At 50.5% G+C, this 20,682-nt stretch overlaps 1 protein-coding gene across 1 annotated transcript; it reads right to left on the reverse strand.

The window, feature by feature from the left end:
- Positions 1-19,891: 19,891 nt before the first annotated feature.
- Positions 19,892-20,095, reverse strand: LOC132229159 (keratin-associated protein 19-3-like). Its single transcript, XM_059685910.1, has one exon. The coding sequence runs from the start codon at positions 20,093-20,095 to the stop codon at positions 19,892-19,894; it is 204 nt and encodes a 67-aa protein (XP_059541893.1).
- Positions 20,096-20,682: the final 587 nt, after the last annotated feature.

Genomic DNA, 20,682 nt, shown 5'->3' on the forward strand with positions numbered 1-20,682 from the left:
TAGTAGTAATGTCACCAACAGGAGTATAGACGGCAAAACCCCTTGGTCACACCCTTATTTTACAGACGTGGGCGTGCGGTGCAGTAACTGTAAGAGGCGTGTGCACTGCCCTGACCGGTGTGGCTCAGGGGATAGAGCGTCGGCCTGTGGACTGAAGGGTCCCAGGTTCAATTCCGGTCAAGGGCATGTACCTGGGTTGCGGGCACATCCCCAGTGGGGGGTGTGCAGGAGGCAGCTGATCGATGTTTCTCTCTCATCAATGTTTCTAACTCTCTATCCCTCTCCCTTCCTCTCTGTAAAAAATCCATAAAATATTTTTTAAAAAAGAGACATGTGCACGGTATGGGCATGAAGTGGAAATGACGGATGATGTTTGCACTATGCTACTCTTTGGAATAAAAGTTAAAAAAAATTAACTCCATAGACAAAGTCCTAACTAAAGACTATTCACCATAGACCATCTACTGGTGTTTCTGTAAGGAGCTAAAGGGCATGGTTCTCTTAAGAGTTAAAAGATTATTATATCAGCTACATCATTGAAATTGGCTTTGAAAAACAATTGTGTCTACCCTGTCATTATAATCAGTGTCTGTGGTAACAACATATATTATTACCAGAAATAAGAAAGCCTTGCTCACTTAGAAGGTCCAATCAATGCGAAAGTGGCATAGTACTCACCCTGGCTGGTTTGGCTCAGTGGATAGAGTGTCGGCCTGCGAACTGAAGGGTCCTGGGTTCGATTCTGGTCAAGGGCACATGTATGGGTTGTAGGCTCGATCCCCAGAAGGGGGCGTGCAGGAGGCAGCCGATCAATGATTCTCATCACTGATGTTTCTCTCTCTCTCCCTGTCCCTTCGTCTCTGAAATCAATAAAAATATAAAACAACAACAAAACACCTTACAGCTAACTGCCTTATTAACTCTAATGATACATGGATTCATTTGTATTTTAAAAAAGAGAATAGTCGCATAGCACTCAGAAATCATTGCTTTTTGCAACCATCGTAGATTCAATGTGAAAATGCAAAGAGAAAAGCATGCCTCCCGCAGCCATTGTGAAAGATATAAACTGAACACTGGGGTCAAGGTCAAGCACGTGTTTAAAAGTCACTGCACAAGTGTCACCCCAGCCACGGAGCTGCAGTGAAGACGGCTTCCGCACTGGAGAATTCGGACAACCGCACAGGGCAACAGGCTGCACATGAGGCCGTAATCGTGCTGATGCGTCTTTACTGAGATGAGGTTGCTATTTCTTCTTATAAGTCTTTTGTCATAAATGCAGATTTTAATGGGCCCCGACGCTGAATAACTATCTAATGCATCATAAATATCAGAGGGAAAGAATGACAGTATCGCTCTATGTGTTGCCAAATCGCCTCTTATTGAAGGTTCGCTGGAGCTGCCTTGTTTCAGTTGCCGCAGACGTAGTTTTTCGCTCGCGTCCTGCGTTACTCCTCAGTATTAGTTGCGCATTTGCTCTTTGTGGTTTTAAATATCTGTATCCCTACCCCTCAGAGTGACAACGTAAGGCCCGTTGGGCACAATATTCCTGCGAAAGGCCCCCGTTGGGTCACGTCCTTGGAGCAACTCCCATGTTCACCTCAGGCCCCCGGGCCTCGCGGGCTTATTTCTTCTGCACAGAAACTTCCCGCCTCACGATCCATCTGAGGTGGGAGTCAGGCAGCCGGAGGACTGCGGTGTGATTGGAAAGGTAACGAAGTGAAGTTTATTCTACAACTAAATGCTGGACGAGTCACGCTAAGACCATTTGGGGGAAAAACGTCTATCTTTAACGATCCCCGCCTACAAATGCCACAACAGTGCCCAGGGACGGGACAACCATGGTGTTAACTCAGTGAACGGACGCGTTGGCATCCGGCTCCTGGGTGTTGCGTTGAGTACAGACACCCCGCCGACCGGCCGGAGCCAGTCCTCATCTCCGCGTACAAGCAGTGACTTAGGCCACTGAGGCCGCGGTACCCGTCGCCGCGCTGCTGGGGGGAGGCCGTGACCAGAGCCCCCTCTGCTGCAGGAATGAGGCCAGTTGGGTAATAAACACTCCGGTGCCTGAGCTCAGACGTCACTGGGCACGGTGACTACAAGTCCTCAGAAGTGGGGGGCAGGAGGGGGGCAGCCTGCAGCCTTCCCATCTCAAAGGGCGACTGGTCTCCCAAACCCTTTACTGCTCCCCATCCCTGCAGGGCGGGCCTGCCGCATGTCTGCGTGTCTGCGTGTCTGCGTGTCCGTGTGTCTGCGTGTCCGCGTGCTGCGTGTCCGTGCGTCCGCGTGTGCTAATTGGGGTTCCTTTAATCAATGTGGTGCCCATTAGAGATGATCCCATCTTCAAAGCTGTGCTTGTATCTGACTCGGGTTCAGAGTCCCATAAACTTGTCCGTGACGTGACGTAATACCCCACCTGTATTTCTAAAGACCATATCACGTCACTAATTACACGCGGTGCCTCTGCTGCTCTCTGGAAGGAGGCGCATTGAGAAACGCCAGGATGCGACCACCTTCCTCAAAACCAGCCCCATGACAGGGCTGACCACTTCTACCTCGTCCAGGACAGACAGTCTCTGAACTTGGCAATAACCATGGTGAGAACAGTGTTTATTCAGACGCATTGTGTAGCATGACCTTCACGTGTATCATTCATTTAATACCCTTACTGCCCGCATGTCACAGAAGGCTGAGGGCGCTTACGCACCAGCTCGCCCAGACACACCGTCTATAGTTAGGGGCACACGGGGCATCTGAACGTAGGAGAGCAGACTCGAGACGATGTTTTGCCTGTGCTGCTGGTTTAGAGAGAGTTCCAGAAGGGGGACGAGGCGGACACTTCCTTACAATGGTTTTCACCGCATGCTCAGATCCACTCAAAGCCCGGGCACCGTGTTTATGGAGGGGGCGGGTCTTGGCTCCTCCTCACCCGTTTCCTTTTGCTCTTGGCCCGTTACCCACCCTCCCGCCCCCCCCCCCCCACACACACACACCTGCTGGTAGGAGCTCACTCCCCAGGGGCTCCAGGTCCCTCCCTGTCCTCCACGGGAGCCTGTCCCCTGACACCACCTGCCCATGCACGCAGGTCCCTCATTCTCTCCTCTTCCTTCCCCTTTTTCCTCCCAACACATGTGTGTCCGCCTGGCCAGGGAGAGGCTGTGAGTAACGTACCGTCCGTCCTCCTCTCAGAACCCAGGACATACGTTCCTAGCTCTTACCATATTAGGCCAGGACCCTATGTGTTAACTTGATTTGATTTGATTTGATTTGATTTGATTTGATTTAGGGGAATTTTCATCCTCCATAGCAGCGATTTTCAACCGTTTTCATCTCAGGCACATAAGCTAATTACTAAAGTTCTGCAGCACACCAACAAATACAGTATATTTTTTGCCGATCTGGCAACGCAACAGGTCTAATTTGGTTCCTTCACACCGGATAGCTACTATTATGTTGGCTGTTGCCATTTTTAAATGTGACAGTCTCAGGGAGAAGAGGGGGCGCCCTGGGTAAATGGGGGTGGCACGTTTGACTGTAACAATGCTGGCCGCACTCTGGGCAGGAAATCGCTCGTCGACCGGAAACGAGTGTCTGCTGGGCAGTGCTCCCATCGGGTCTCCAGATGAGGTGACCAGCAGTACACGCACAGTGTGTGTCACGTAAATAACTGTCAACCTGTGACGTTGGTGGAGATGGTGGCCACTGTCCTCACGCCTTTGCCGCCCTGAGGCAGAGCCCCAGTAGACTGACGGATGGGGGAGAGGAGTTGCGTCTGGGCCTCTTGCTGGGCACAATGGCTATTGGACGGGCTTCTGGTCATTTCCGGTCCTGGCTGTGCGTTTCCTGTCTGTTGGGAAGCAAGCTGGTGTTCTACACGAGCTGTTTAAAAAACGTTAGCAAATTATTTTAGTCTAATTTTACCATAAAATGTAGCATCAAGATAAACACAACATCTAGCGGGCACACACCCCGTGTGATACCATCGCGCCATCCCTCCAGGAGTGAAGTAGGAAGGAATGACATTCACTGCGGAGTGGGGCGGGGACTCGGGCAGGCGTCAGGGTGAGTAAACGCAGATCCCAGTGCAGGAGCCACGCGTGAGCAGGGGAGAGAGAAGCAGACAGCACGTTACACGATGAGGGGGCGGTTGTGGGAAATGAAACCTGTGGAAAGGGCACAGCTGTGCCCACACTGGCTTTTTTTTCCTGAACGATGAAAGTGGATTTTATGTGCTGAGCCTTAAAGGATGAGGAGGTGTTTCTATGAAATGAAACTGAGAAAGAAAGGTTGTTATAAGGAGATCCTATATAATAAAAGCCTAATATGCTAAGTGTCCAGTCGACCGGTTGGCTGTTCAGCCAATCAAAGCGTAACACGCTAATGATATACTAAGGCCACTCAACCGTTCACTATGACGTTCACTGACCACCAGGGGGCAGACACTCCAACCAGTAGGTGAGCTTGCTGCTGGGGTCTGGCTGATAGGGGCTGAGTGAGAGGGGCCGGACACGCCCTGGAGCCCTCCCGCGGTCCCTCCCCAGCTGGCCGACCTGCCGTGTCCCTCCCCGGCCTGATCCTGCACCCGTGGGGTCCCTCAGCCTGGCCTGTGCCCTCTTGCAGTCCAGGAGCCCTCAGGGGATGTCCGACTGCCATGGAGGCAGGAGAGGCTTCCGCCACCGCCACTGCACTCACCAGCCATGAGCCCGGCTTCTGGCTGAGCAGTGCTCCCCCTGTGAGAGCGCACCGACCACCAGGGAGCAGCTCCTGCATGGAGCGTCTGCCCCCTGGTGGTCAGTGTGCGTCATAGCAACCGGCCGTTCTGCTGTTCAGTCGAGTTGCATATTAGCCTTTTATTATATAGGATTTTATTCTAACTTGGAAAATTGGTCAGGGAGCCTGAATTTTCATTCTATACACACATATGATACAATATTCACTAAACCTCCCTTTCATAGTAATAGAGCAATTTTTCATTGTTTAAAGGGTTTTTATGTTGATTCTCATCATTCGATGCCTGTGACCAGTTTGAGCTCAGTGATGGGAGCTGATGGTGATTGTTGTGTTTTTACAACCCTTCTCAGTGAGGGTGGGAATTTTTACTTTGGTGTCTGTGTTTCATGACATTACTGTCCCCGCCAATTCTATTCTTTAACATTAACACCGGATCCTAAATTAGGCCACCTCCGTCCGCTAGCCCCCCAGGGTACACGGCGCATTATCATACTGTCTTCAAAATCAAGGCCTCTATTTTTAATCAGGAGCTCTCTCCCGCTACTTGCATTGTGAAGGAAGATGAGTTCAAACGCTTTCTGATATGACACATACTTAAAAAATTCCCCGACAGAACTATTCAGTGATTGCAATTTAGAGAAATATTTTATGTTCCCAGCCTCCGATCCCTTAACAATCAGGCCAAGAACAGACACGTGGCTCTCGCCTCCGCCTCTAAGAGCCAGGGCCTCCCGGAGGGCCACGGATCATGTGTGGGCGCAAACCCAACCCCACGGCTGCCAGACGGTTCAGATCATGAAAGAGGCCTTCAGGCAAGACCCCATTTACCCTGGACGCGCGCGGGGCCCGTCTGTCCGTCCGTCTGTCTGCGGAAAGCGGTGCTGAGCAACCCCCGTCGCACATCCCCAGTCCTGGTCCCCCGGACGCCCCCCCCGTGCTCTGTGTTAACAGGGCCACCTTCGAACACGCCACCTTTACCAGTACGCACGCCCCTCAGGGAGCAGCCGGTTCACACATTGCTAACATTTAAACGGTGAAAAATAAAAAAAAATCCAAGATATAAATCACAGAAGGTCGATCTTACAGGCTTCGGGCCTCATTTTGTCGGTCAATTCATCCTGCTCATCACATTCCACACGTAAGTGAGAGCAGACGGGAGCCTGGAGCACGGGCCAGACTGACGCACCTCCCTGTGGGGTGGGGGCCGAGGAGACATAAACCGAAGAACTATTATCAACAGTGAAATATTCTCAACAATAAAAACATATTTTTAAAAAGTGGTCCTTACTATTAGCCCGTGGGTCCTCCCACTGCGCCTTGTGGTGGCAGCGCCCAACAACAACATGACGGACTCTGGTTTCATCCCGGGGCTCAGAACTCGCTGAGCTTCCCGTGTCAGGACCCCGGGCGCCATGAGGCCCGTGCAGGGTCCACTGGGCCGGGTCAGGGCACTCACACCCCCGCTCTGCCCTCCCCATCCCCCGCAGACCGGGCCCCGGACTGAGCGTCTTCCGTTTCCTCTTCCCCTCCTGCTCCCCCTGCTCCGGGTCCTGGTCTGAAATGTGACTGCGTGTGGGGGGAGGGCCGCTCCCCCTGGGTTTATGGGAGGATGAAAGGCTCCCGGAGATAAGCAGTCGGGGTCCCAGCAGGACGGTGCAGGGTGCGGACCTGCCTGGTCACGTCAGACAAACTGGTGAGACAGGCTGTTCTGAGACGCAAAGGCGGCCACCAGTGTTCTATGCCCAGCCGGGGTGGCTCAGCGGTCAGAGCTCCAGTCTGTGCAGCAAAGGGTCTGGGGTTCGATTCCTGGTCAAGGGCATGCACCTGGGTTGTGGGCTTGCTCCCCGCCCCCAGCTGGGTGCATTCAAGAGGCAACCAGTCCATGTGTCTCTCTCACATCAGTGTCTTCCTCTCCCTCCCTCCCTCTCACTCTCTCTCATTCCCCTCTCTCTTCCTTCCTCTCCCTCCTTGCCTGTCTCCTCCCCCGCTTCCACTCTCTGGAAAACACCCTCAGGTGAGGAATTAAGGAAACCACGGGGGCCCCGTAGCAGATTCCCTGGGCCTCCCGATGCCTGGGAGGCGGTTTCGGGGGACAGCGGGGAGCCTGGCAGAGGCCCCTTTGGGCACAGGACGAGCTCTCCGGGGGGAATGGAGTCCGGGAGAAGGGCCGCTCCGACCTGAGGGCTGACACCCGTGAGCGGCTCCCCCTGTCCCGCGTCCGTGCTGCTGGGCTGGACGTGGGGCTCCCGTCTGAGCACCCGCAGGTGCAGGAGGCCCCTCAGGCAGAGAGAAGCCAGGGGACCCGCACCGTCCCCCCGAGCGAGCTGTGCCGGGTCCCTGCCCGTGGCCACGCGCGGGCAGCCTCCGGAGGGACTGGGCCTGGTCAGCCCGGCTGCACCCCCAGGGGAAGCTGTGGACACGCACCGGCCGGGCCGGGCACCCGCGGGACCGGGGAGGGTGCTCAGAGCAGGGGAACTCTGGTATCGCCAGGGGAGGCACGTCAGTGCACATCGTTCCAAACCCCGAAGTACAGCACCCGGACGAGCCCTGCGGCGAGCTGCTCCCTGTGCTGCTGGCCTCTCAGTGTAGGTCCCTCAGTCCTAACAGATGGAGGGGGACGTCGCCAGTGGGGAGCGGTGCGTGTGCGGGGTGGGGAGGTGGGAGGGTGGGGGACAGGGTGTGCGTGGGGGTGGGGGGTGGGGGGATGGAGGGTGGGGGGTGGGGGGTGGGGGGTGGGGGGGATGGGGTGTGGGGTGTGGGGGGTAGGGTGTGTGTCGGGGGGGTGGGAAATCTCTGCACCTTCTCCTTTTCTGGAACCTGAAGGTGCTACAAAGAAGCTACTTGGCCGAAGAGCACGTGACCCCGGAGAATGAAGAGTGGGAGTGGCAGTGCCCTTAGCAACCCCAGGACCGTGGGGGGGGGGGGGTGAGGAGGCTGACATCTCGGAGAGAAGGGGGGTGAGGGGCTGACATCTCGGGGAGAAGGGGGGGTGGTTTGTGTCGTGTAACGCCCTCTGTGTCTCCAGCGCAGACGAGGGACGAGCTAGAAACACGGGCGTCCCCTCCGCCCGCCCCACGCCAAGCCGTGCCCCATGTGCGTGGCCGTGGGTTGGACGGAAGCAAACCGCTTCCTCCGGCATCTGGCGGGAGAGGAGTGTCCTGGTCGCCGGATGAGAAGACTGAACCCACGTGAGCTCAGACCAGAAGGCGACGCACGTGAGCAGCACCTCAGCGAGAGGGGCTCGGCGGGCAGGGGACAGGCTCTCAGCACCCAGGGCCGGGGCCGGGGCCCGGCCCGATGAGCAGCCGCCAGCTGGTCCCGCAGGGAATGGGGTGGAGGCTGTGGAGGGGGCGCACTCGACGGGGCACACAGCCTGGAGGGCCTCCACCTGCTCCACGCACAGCAGCTGGGCTTGATGAACAAACAAAACCATTTGTGTCCAAGTTCAATGCTTTATTGGAAGGTGGACAGACAGTCCAATCAGTTCTGACAGCAAACGCAGAGGATCCTGGTCTATGAGGGAGACGCAGGCACAGTTGAAAATCTACCCATAATCCTGAGGAGCTAAAGACTTTGTGCGAATAACCCAGCATGAGGTCTGCTGTCCGGTTACTTAGATCCAACGTGGGAGGAAGTCCCTTGTAAGTTCAGAGGCTGAGCTGCTGGGCAGGGTTTCAGTAGAAGCCAGAGTATCCGTATCCCCCGCAGCAGGACGGGCGCCAGCAGCCACAGCCATAGCTTCTGTAGCCATAGCCACAGCCCAGGCCCCCAAGGCCGCCCCAGCCCCAGCCGGAGCCATAGCCACAGCCCAGGCCCCCAAGGCCGCCCCAGCCCCAGCCGTAGCCGCGGCCTCCGTAGTAGCTGCCATAGTAGCTCATGGTGTCAGGGGGAGTGGGTTTCTGTTCAAGACGAGGTCCTGAGAGTGAGTGTCGGCGAGGGGGGAGGGAGCTTATATACCTCGGCCAGCAGGTGCTGAGTCACATGACCATTCCTGGGTTTCATTCCAAAGATCATGGCCCTGAGGCAGCTCTGGACCAGTTAAATCTCTGGTCCCTGACCACACGCCCTAAGAATGACGGGTCGCGCTGGGCTGCCGACCGCGGTGCCTCCTGAGCGAGTTGCTTTATTTTTGGGACGAGGACTTGCTGCATCTTCAAAGTCAAGACGTGCCACGCCCCGTGGAATTCTCTAGCAACAGTCACGTGACATGGGTCTCATTAACCATCACGGGTTTCTACTTAAATGTCTTCTCATCGCAGGCACTTTGGGGAATTGTAATTGAGACTACTCACTACCAAGAAGCAGTCGAAGTCGGAACTCTGAAATGTATCGAAGCACACGGTGCGACCCGGCCAGGTGGCTCAGTGGTTGAGCGTTGACCTATGAACCAGGAGGTCAGGGCACCTGTCTGGGTCGCAGGCTCGATCCCCGGTGTGGGGCGCGCAGGAGGCAGCCAATCGATGATTCTCTTGTCATGGATGTTTCTCTGTCTCTCTCCCTCTCCCTTCCTCTCTGAAATCAATAAAAATATTTTTTTAAAAAAAATAAAAGCACCCACAGTTGGCAGCTTGAGAAGCAGAGGCTGCCCCTCTGTCCAGGAGATGAAGCGAAAAACACTGCGGGTCGGACAGACGCGGCCTGTCTGCTGCGTAGAGTAGAGTAGACGGAGAACAGCAGCCACAGCAGCGCCCCCCCCCCACCCACCCACCCCACACCCCACCCCCGACCCCCACAGCTTCAGAATCTGGACCGGGCTCAGGGGATGGATTTAGGTTTGGCTTCACGCCCTGGCGTTCTTTTTTGGTTTTAAAACAACAGCACAGTCGGCGTCAGAAGTGGAGCGAGCCTCGCGGTGATCAAAGCCCATCTTGTGGGGACCCCCCCCCACGGTCTTCTCTCTACACCCGGGCCCTTCCTCAGGAGCCCTGGCCTCCCTGCCGCCTGGGTGCAGGTGGGCGCGCCCCACAGGACATTCCCCGCGTCCCACCCGCGTCCTTCAGCCCCGTGTGAGGCCGCACTTCAGAGGTCACCCAGCGCCCTCCTCCGCGACTCCTTACCCACCAGGTCAGCGTGAGGTGGGACCAGGGTCCGGAGGCGCCTCAGTTCCAGCAGCTCCCTCGTTTCCTTGGCATTTAAGCCAACATTAGCCTTTAATCTCCCTGCAAATCCAGCCCCACTCCACCTCATTCCTATTTCTCATTGGAGAAGATCAGCCAGCTGATAAAATGAGTATTTTTCTTTAAAAGGAATCATTTATGGGTCAATTCCCTAGGAATTTCACACTTTTTGTGTGGCTCAGTCAGAGCATGTGGCCATGATGAAGGGCTATTTTTTTTTTTTTTTTTTTTTTTTTTTGCTTTTTAAAGCGGAAGACTCTTCCTGGATGGGACAGCAGTAAAACACTTCAATAACACAGTCCACACGAAATTGTTGTTTCCAGATAAGAACACACAGGACGATGACATGCATAACTTATAAATGCTCTTTAGCTGCAAAAAGAATAAAAGATAGTTTGAAAAATCTGGAACAAATCTGTTACTCTTTCTCTATATGAACAAGGGGAAAGTAACACTGGAAATTTCTTTGGTGGGTGATTGTCTTTCTGTCCATTCAGTAGACCAAGAGCAGACTTAGCTCTTCATTTTTCTAGACTAGAGGCCCGATGCACAAAAATCATGCAAGAGTCGGCCTTCCTTCCACTGGCTACCGGCACCGGCTTCCCTCTGGCACCCGGGACCCGGGCTTCCCTCCATGTTTATAATGAAAGAGTAATATGCTAATTAGACCGGACATCCTTCCGGGCGAAGCCAGGGCTGCGAGGGAAGCCTGGGTCCCAGGTGACAGAGGGAAGCCGGTGCCAGTAGCCAGTGGAAGGAAGGCCTACTCTTGCATGATTTTCATGCATTGGGCCTCTAGTAGATAATAAAAGCCTAATATGCTAAATGTCTGGTCGGCCGTTCAACCAATCAAAGCATAATATGCTAATGATATGCTAAGGCCGCTCAACCGCTCGCTATGACATGCACTGACCACCAGGGGGCAGACAGTCGACCAGTTGACCAGTCACTATGATGTGTACTGACCACTGGGGGGCAGATGCTCCAACTGGTAGGTTAGCTTGCTGCTGAGGTCTGGCCAATCGGGACTGAGCGAGACAGACTGGACATGCCCTGGAGCCCTCCCCCGGGCCCTCCCCGGCTGGCCAGCCTCTCATGTCCCTCCCTGGCCCCGAGTGTGCACCAGTGGGGTCCCTCAGCCTCGCCTGCGCCCTCTCACAATCCGGGCTGAGGGACCATCCCCCTCCCCCAAGTGCACGAATTTCGTGCACCAGGCCTCTAGTTTTTAATAAAGTTTTATATCATGAATCAAGTTTTGATTCATATTGATACATGGAGAGCTAAACAACATTCTCACATTTCCCAGAAAGTAAGGAAATCTTTTGTTATTAATTCAAACAATTTTCTCTCACTTTAGATACAGATTGGTGCAACCTTAAATAGAACAAAATTATGATAATATTGATTATACTAAGAATGTCAACAGCAGTAATAATTAGATGGCTGCTGCTTGTCAGCCCCGTGGAAACTGTCCCTGGAGAAATTAGCCAAATGAGAGGAAAACAGAAATCCTATTCTGCTCGATTCAACTGCATAACCGGGTCCTTCCGTGGTTGCTTGGCTCTGTAACCCTGCTCGCCCCATCGGGACGAGACCTGCGAAAGGGTGTGTGGTGGTTGTTTTGTTAGGTATGTTTGGGCTTTCTCTGTTTGTCGTTTTTACCAAGAGTTGAGTTTTTAGTTGTTTATTGGGGTGACATCGGTTAATGAAATCATACAGGTTTGGGTGTACATTTCCATGATGCATCATCTGTATACGCATTGTGACTTCACGTCCCCAAGTCAAACCTCCTCCCTCACCATAGATTTGACCCGTGTGGAGTGCGGTTTTCACAATGCCTCGTGATTCAGGCGGAGACGGGGAAATGGGGACATCCGCGTTGGCGTTAACATTAAAACTCTTTAATAAGAAAAGGATTTAGTTTCATTCAAACGCAGACACAGTAGAAGTTGACAGGAAATTCTCGCCATTAAGTGGGAACGGTGTTGGAAGAGCAGGGGACTGGCCTCCGTGGCCCCGCGGTGCTCACTCGCTCTCATGTCCATCCCCGGACGTGCACAGCGGCTGTCTGACCACATTCCAGGGGGAAATGCCTGCGGCTCCGGGTCGTGCAGTCGGAGACAGGGGCTCAGGTTGCCGGTGTGACCCCGTCCTGCGCCCACCGCCCAGGAAAGCACCCGAGCTGAGCCCCGCCTGCAGCAACCTGGGCCACGGAGGCAGGGTTCCCTGTCCTTTCAGGTTGAATCCTGTGATTCCATCTCCTGCCTCTTCTATGGCATCCGCCCGGCTTACACCACGCAGGACTGGGGCCTAGCATCGCCGGAGGGGAGTCTTCAGCTTTAGGAAAACAATATTTTTGTAGATATTTCACGTGTCCTATTCCTGGTCTCTTATATTGCTAATAAAGTGGTCATTTTTTGAAGGGATGCTATTTATCCCTGAAACTCATATTTATATGACTTTTAAAAATGTATTGAATGCCCTACCCCGCGTGGCTCAGTGGATAGAGCGTCAGCCTGTGGACTGAAGGGTCCTGGGTTTGATTCCCGGTCAGGGCACATGCTCAGTTGCAGGCTCTGTCCCCAGTAGGAGACGTGCAGGAGGCAGCTAATCAAATGATTCTCTCTCATCATGGATGTTGCTGTCTCTCTCCCCCACCTGCTTCCTGTCTGAAATCAATAAAAATATGTGTTTTTAAAATGTAGTGAATGGTGCTGTGAGTCACTGGAGGCCACACACTGCTTCGCTCCATGATGACGCCTCCCGATGTGCATTCTCCTCACTCAGCTACAGGCTCCTCAGCACAACGAGGAAGAGGAGGAGGAGGAAGGGGGGGAGGGGGAGGAGGAGGAGGGTCCTCCCAGGACAGGACGGGGGGGGGGGGGGGTGAGCGAGTTGAGTAACCCAAGGTCACATTGCATGGTCCAGTTTATCAACAGCTTCTAGGACAGTCTTCTTATCCACTTCCCACATGAGATGGAAGCAGGAAATGATGAACAACGGAAGGTTCTATACGATCCAAAGATTCCGGGGAAAACAGCTGACCTTCTCAGAAAGTGCACAGATATGGCTGCTGAGATTTGTGGAACGAGAGTTGCTAAGATTACCGTTTCTATGAGACAGTGTCTAGCAACTAGCAATGGGAAGATCCACCACCACTTGTTTCTATAAAATTATATGGATAAGAAGACAATAACAAATATTCGAAAAAGGTAGAGAATTAGTCCCTGATTTTGAACTCCATTAAGAAATAAAAATAGATAAAATATGAAACATGTAATATAATTGTGTTTTTATAATGTGTATAGGTTTACAACTCCATGTGTGTATTGTATTTACACTGAGTGGCCAGATTATGATGACCACCCCATCAGTACAGTGGAGTGAATTAGTTATGCAAATAATAATAAAACCTTGAGAGTATTTGCTTAGGAAGTTTTCAATATTAGGAAGTGTCAATGAAGTACTGATGGGGTGGCCATAATAATCTGGCCACTCAGTGTATAATCAACAGATTGTAAAATTTACATGAAAGTCTGTACACATAATGGAGATAAATGAACCGAAAACACCACATTTTCCATTTCAAATTCGATGATTTATTGGGTATTCAGCCTAAATCATTGGGAGTTCCCGAAGCTGCGCATGTCTGGCCTGGTGCAGACACGCTCATAACGAATACATCCTCTGATTCGGAGCTTTCTCTTGAACGCAGGCCTAGGGTCACTCAGCCACGGGCAGAGGAAAGGCTTGGCCAATCCACGCCTGGTGCCAGCCGCTGGCGTCTAAGGCAGAAGTTTAGTAGAAGCCAGAGTATCCGTAGCCCCCCCAGCCATAGCCCAGGCCCCCAAGGCCGCCCCAGCCCCAGCCCAGGCCCCCAAGGCCGCCCCAGCCCCAGCCGGAGCCATAGCCATAGCCCAGGCCCCCAAGGCCACCCCAGCCGTAGCCGCGGCCTCCGTAGTAGCTGCCATAGTAGCTCATGGTGTCAGGGGGCGTGTGTTTCTGTTCAAGACGAGGTCCTGAGAGTGAGTGTCGGCGAGGGGGGAGGGAGCTTATATACCTGGGCCAGCAGGTGCTGAGTCACGTGACCATTCCTGGGTTTCATTCCACAGATCATGGCTCTGAGGCAGCTCGTTAATCTGTTTGCTGACGCCAGAGATGCTCATATTTATTAAAATTTGGAGCCGGCACAGCTGCCTGGTTAGAACACCCTGGAACCCATGACAGTGTTTGTTTCTAAGGAGAAGCATATCTGTCTTCCACGTCACAGAATAAAACCTCACTAAACACAATTCCCCATTCCTAAGTGCGTGGAATTCGTCATATTGGTTGGCGTGTTCTCATTAAATGTTGTGTCATCTTAATTTGCATATCATTCTTTGGATTTTCCTATCTTACTTTCATCTCAGTTCAAATGCACGGATCCAATTTAAAATTCTTTTTTTAAAAAATAAATCTTTATTGTTCAGATTATTACAGTTGATCCTCTTTTCCCCCCATAGCTCCCCTCTACCCGGTTCCCACCCCACCCCAGGCCCTTACCCTCCCCCATTGTCCTCATCCATAGGTGTACGATTTTTTTTCCAGTCTCTTACCGCACGCCCCACACCCCCTTCCCCCCTAGAATTGTCAGTCCACTCCCTTTCTGCCGGGGTCCAACCCCAGCAGGTCCAGGGGTCCCCAAAGGTGTGGACCGAGTCGGCGAAGAAGGAATGACACGGAGACAGTGTTCAGTTGATCAGCAGCCTAGCCAGGATCTCCAGCCAGGATCTCCAGCCAAGTTCTGGTCTGGATCTCCAGAGAGGTTCTGCTTCGGATCTCCAGCCAGGTTCTGTGGCCAGGTTCTCCAGCCAAGTTCTGTCTGAGATCTCCAGCCAGGTTCGGTCACCAGGTTCTAGTCAGGTTCTCTTGGCAATTTCTGTAGTCAGGTTCAGTCCAGGATCTTTTGCCATGTTCTCTCCAGCGAAGTCCTTCTGTCTCTAGAGAACGTTCTGTGTAGGTTCTGTGCCTAGGCTCTGTCTCTCTTGGTCCTGTCTTCCAAGCCCTGTCTTCTAAGTCCTGTCTCCTAAGTTCTGTGTCTTGCTGTCTAGTTACATCTGTATTTATACCAGTTGATTCAATCCTATCAATCTCTATTCCAAAGGTTAGGGCGTTTCTTATCTCCATTCCAGGGAGTAAAGATTATGTAGCTTAAGCATGATTGTTCGTAGTTAAAGTGATTAATTACCCGCCTGGCACTTAGTTGAGGGGTTTTATTCCCTCCCTAACTTCAGGGGAAAATCCCTACCTGGGGATTCAACCTTTCTCGGAGAGGTGACCTTGGTTAAAACACAGCGCCAAGAAGGTGAGCAAACATATTAAGAACCGTATGCCATATATGCCAGGTCCCTTGAAACAGCAAGGATGGACCGGCTCCGGGCACCTTTCTATGCCCCTGATTCTATTCTATTCACCAGTTTATTCTGTTCATCAGAATTTTTATTCACTTGATTTTTAGATTCACTTGTTGATAGATATGTATTTGTTATCACTTTGTTGTTCATAATTTTTATCTTCACCTTTTTCTTCTTCCTCCTCTTCTTAAAGGATACCCTTCAGCATTTCATATAATACTGGTTTGGTGGTGATGAACTCCTTTAGCTTTTTCTTGTCTGAGAAGCTCTTTATCTGATCTTCAATTCTGAATGATAGCTTTGCTGGGTAGAGTACTCTTGGTTGTAGGTTCTTGCTATTCATCACTTTGAATATTTCTTGCCACTCCCTTCTGGCCTGCAAAGTTTCTGTTGAGAAATCAGCTGACAGTCATATGGGCACTCCTTTGTAGGTAACTGACTGTTTTTCTCTTGCTGCTTTTAATATTCTCTCTTTGTCTTTTGCCCTTGGCATTTTAATTATGATGTGTCTTGGTGTGGTCCTCTTTGGATTCCTTTTGTTTGGGGTTCTCTGCACTTCCTGGACTTGTGAGTCTATTTCTTTCACCAGGTGGGGGAAGTTTTCTGTCATTATTTCTCCAAATAGGTTTTCAATATCTTGCTCTCTCTCTTCTTCTGGCACCCCCATAATTTGGATGTTGGTATGCTTGAAGTTGTCCCAGAGGCTTCTTGCACTATCTTCGTATTTTTGGATTCTTTTTTCTTTTCCAGTTGGGTGTTTTTTGTTTCTTCGTATTTCAAATCTTTGACTTGATTCTTGCGATCTTCTATTCTGCTGTTGGATCTCTGTATAATATTCTTTATTTCAGTCAGTGTATGCTTAATTTCTAGTTGGTCCTTTTCCATATTCTTCAGGGTCTCACACTATATTTCTTGGAGGTTTCTAGAAGATTCTTGAGTAACCTTATAACCGTGGTTTTGAACTCTATATCCACTAGTTTGCTTTCCTTCATTTCTTTCATTTGTGACCTGTTTCTTTGTCTCCGCATTCTGGCTGCTTCCCTGTGTTGATAGAGTGGCTTTGTGTACTAGGTGTCCTATAGGGCCCAGTGGCTCAGCCTCCCTAATTACCGGAGGTGTATTCTCTTGGTGCATCCCTTTGTGGGCTGTGCGCACAGTCTTGTTGTAGTTGAGCCTTGATTGCTGTTGGTATCACTGGGAGGGATTGACCTCCAGGCCAATTGGCTGTGAGGACCAGCTGTGTCTACAATGGAAGAGCTGCTGTGCAGGAGACACCCTTATGGGGCAGGACTCACTTCAGTGGGGCTTTGGCACTCACTGAGCCTGCCCCCTGAGTGTGTCTCTTAAGTCTGAATACTTTATGAATAAAATCAAGAGATTAAAAGGTTTAAATCCCTGGCCATTTGAAAACTTTTATTTTCATTTTGGTGTAGACTTATTGATCTCTACGTCTATTTCCTGCCCCTCTGCATGCTTGTGAGGTGTGTGAACGAAAGGAAAGACTGTTAGCCAAGAAGATGGCTTCTCCCTTGGACAGTGGAGTGGATGTGCCCAGAACCACTTCCTCATAATTGCGTTTCACGAACAAACCAACAACCATACTTTATTTTCAAGTTCAATGCTTTATTAGAAGATGAACAGACAGTCCAATCAGTTCTGACAGCAAGGATCCTGGTCTATGAGGGAGACGCAGGCGCAGTTGAAAATCTACCCATAACCCTGAGGAGCTAAAGGCTTTTGTGCCAATAACCCAGCATGAGGTTTGCTGTCCGGTTACTTAGATCCAATGTGGGAGGAAGTCCCTGAAAGTTCAGAGGCTGAGCTGCTGGGCAGGGTTTCAGTAGAAGCCAGAGTATCCATATCCCCCGCAGCAGGACGGACGCCAGCAGCCACAGCCATAGCTTCTGTAGCCATAGCCACAGCCCAGGCCCCCAAGGCCGCCCCAGCCCCAGCCGGAGCCATAGCCACAGCCCAGGCCCCCAAGGCCACCCCAGCCCCAGCCGTAGCCGCGGCCTCCGTAGTAGCTGCCATAGTAGCTCATGGTGTCAGGGGGAGTGGGTTTCTGTTCAAGACGAGGTTCTGAGAGTGAGTGTCGGCGAGTGGGGAGGGAGCTTATATACCTGGGCCAGCAGGTGCTGAGTCACGTGACCATTCCTGGGTTTTATTCCAAAGATCATGGCCCTGAGGCAGCTCATTAATTTGTTTGCTGACGCCAGAGATGCTCATATTTATTAAAATTTGGAGCCGGCACAGCTGACTGGTTAGAACAGCCTGTAACCCATGACAGTGTTTGTTTCTAAGGAGAAGCATATCTGCTTTCCACGTCACAGAATAAAACCTCACTAAACACAATTCTCCATTCCTAAGTGCGTTGCATTCGTCATATTGGTTGGCGTGTTCTCATTAAATATTGTGTCATCTTAATTTGCATATCATACTTTGTATTTTCCTATCTTACTTTCATCTCAGTTCAAATACAGTGATCCAATGTAAGATCCTTACACCTATGAAATTCCTTAATTGTCAAAGGTATTTCTCTCTAGTTGAACACGCACATGAGAAAACCATGTTAATCTTATGTATCTTCTTGTAAAATACCCGTTTGGTTTCTCCACACAGTGAAATGCATTTCAGAAGCTGAGGATCTGACCACAGAACAATCTCACATGTGAACCCCCAGGCTGAGCACCTGGTCACAAAGTTCTCTGTAAACATCACCCTCTTTTTCACATAGAAATGGATCATCTGAAAACATAGGTGATGGTGTCTTCTGCTTTGCAGTTGCTCTTTATTTTCTCTCCCTATTCTTCCCGGTTCCCACACATCCTCTGTCTCTTCCAGCCGCTCTTTAAGTCGTCATTCCCCGCTCAGTCCCACACACGCTCACACCAGCCAGGGCTTCCACTCTGATCCAGTTTTCCCATCAGTACTTCATCCCTCCACTCAGGTTTGTAATTTTACCCTGAGGTTTTCCTTATGTTCTTTTTTTATTTATTTGCTTTTATTGATTTAAGATATGAAGGGAGATTGAGAGAGAGATGGAAACATTTATAATGAGAGAAAAATCATTAATCAGCTGCCTCCTGCACACCTCACACTGGATATCAAGCCTGCAACCTGGGCATGTGCCCTGACCAGGAATCAAACTGAACCGCGACCTACTGGTTCATAGGTTGATGCTCAACCACTGAAGCATGCAAGCCGAACATATGTAACATTTTTGATAAATCATTTTCCTACCATCTGAATGTATTAATTCCTTTTCAAAGAAAAACATAGTTGCTGAGTGACTGAAAGATTAAATTCCACCTGCAGAGCTATATGGAGTATCTAACAGCATAGACTCAAGCACATATATTTGACCAATTATATGAGTTTAAACAAAATATCTCCATCTTACATTATTCTCTGACAATATTATTGGATTCTAGTAAATCATTGGTATTTCAATCCAGTGGTCACCAACTCATGGTCCTCCGACCACTGGTGGTCAGTAGGTCCAAAGATTTGGCAAATGCTGTTTTACTCCAAACTTTTTCTTAATTTCATCAAAGATATATGCCCCCTGTTGCCCCATTTTTATCAGGAGAAATTCAAATTTTGCTGAAATTTAGATTTTTAAGAAAGCTCTTTGGTATTAGCTTCAACTCAATAATAATTGGTTCACAATGATGTCTTGTTGTTCTTTTCCCTGATGGGATTGAAGCTAACTCCTCAGTGTGGTGATGGTGGTGAAGATGGATGCCAGTGAGACACAGTGAGAGCAGACGAAAGGGAACAGAGACGTTTAGTTAAAAAATGTTTTGAGTTGCCCTCGCCGGTTTGGCTCAGTGGATAGAGCATCAACTTGTGGATTGAAGGGTCCCAGGATCCTATCTGGTCAAGGGCACATGCCCAGGTTGCAGGCTAAACCAACAGAGGGGGGCATGCAGGAGGCAACCAATCAATGAATGATTCTGTCTCATCCATGAGCTTCTATCTCCCTCGCCCTCCTCCTTGCTCTCTGAAATTAAAAGAAAAATTAAAAACATAAGCCAATTTTGAATGAATGGAATGATTCAATTGGGAAATGTTAGATGTGTTAAATAAAATCCATATGTTGATAAATACATAGATATGATAAATATTCATTGCTACTTGTTGTTGACTTAAGTCTGAATGTTTTATGAATAAAAGCAAGAGATTGAAATATTTAAATCACTATATCTTTAAAAACATTTATTTTTCATTTCAGTGTAGAGTTGTTAATCTTCAGATCTATTCCTGCCTCTCTGCATGCTTGTGAGGTGAGTGAACGAAAGGAAAGACTGTTAGCCAAGAAGATGGCTTCTCCCTTGGACAGTGGAGTGGATGTGCCCAGAACCACTTCCTCATAATTGCGTTTCATGAACAAACCAACAACCATACTTTATTTTCAAGTTCAATGCTTTATTGGAAGGCGAACAGGTAGTCCAATCAGTTATGAAAGCAAAAGTAGAATATCCTGGGAATATGAGGGAGACGCAGGCGCAGTTGAAAATCTACCCATAATCCTGAGGAGCTAAAGGCTTTAGAGCGAATAACCCAGCATGAGGTCTGCTGTCCGGTTCCTTAGATCAAACGTGGGAGGAAGTCCCTGTAAGTTCAGAGGCTGAGCTGCTGGGCAGGGTTTCAGTAGAAGCCAGAGTATCCGTATCCCCCGCAGCAGGACGGACGCCAGCAGCCACAGCCATAGCCTCTGTAGCCATAGCCACAGCCCAGGCCCCCAAGGCCGCCCCAGCCCCAGCCGGAGCCATAGCCACAGCCCAGGCCCCCAAGGCCGCCCCAGCCCCAGCCGTAGCCGCGGCCTCCGTAGTAGCTGCCATAGTAGCTCATGGTGTCAGGGGGAGTGTGTTCCTGTTCAAGACGAGGTCCTGAGAGTGAGTGTCAGCGAGTGGGGAGGGAGCTTATATACCTGGGCCAGCAGGTGCTGAATCACATGACCATTCCTGGGTTTTATTCCAAAGGATTCATGGCTCTGAGGCAGCTTGTTAATCTGGTTGCTGACGCCAGAGATGCTCATATTTATTAAAATTTGGAGCCGGCACAGCTGCCTGGTTAGAACACCCTGGAACCCATGACAGTGTTTGTTTCTAAGGAGAAGCATATCTGTCTTCCACGTCACAGAATAAAAACTCGCTACATGCAACTCTCCATTCCTAAGCGCGTGGCATTCGTCATATTGGTTGGCGTGTTCTCATTAAATATTGTGTCATCTTAATTTGCATATCATACTTTGTATTTTCCTATCTTACTTTCATCTCAGTTCAAATACAGTGATCCAATGTAAGATCCTTACACTATGAAATTCCTTAATTGTCAAACGTATTTCTCTCTAGTTGAACATGCACATGAGAAAACCATGTTAATCTTGTGTATCTTCTTGCAAAACACCCTTTTGGCTTCTCCACACAGTGAAATGC

Source organism: Myotis daubentonii, chromosome 3 (assembly GCF_963259705.1).
Source record: "Myotis daubentonii chromosome 3, mMyoDau2.1, whole genome shotgun sequence".
Taxonomy (NCBI): domain Eukaryota; kingdom Metazoa; phylum Chordata; class Mammalia; order Chiroptera; family Vespertilionidae; genus Myotis; species Myotis daubentonii.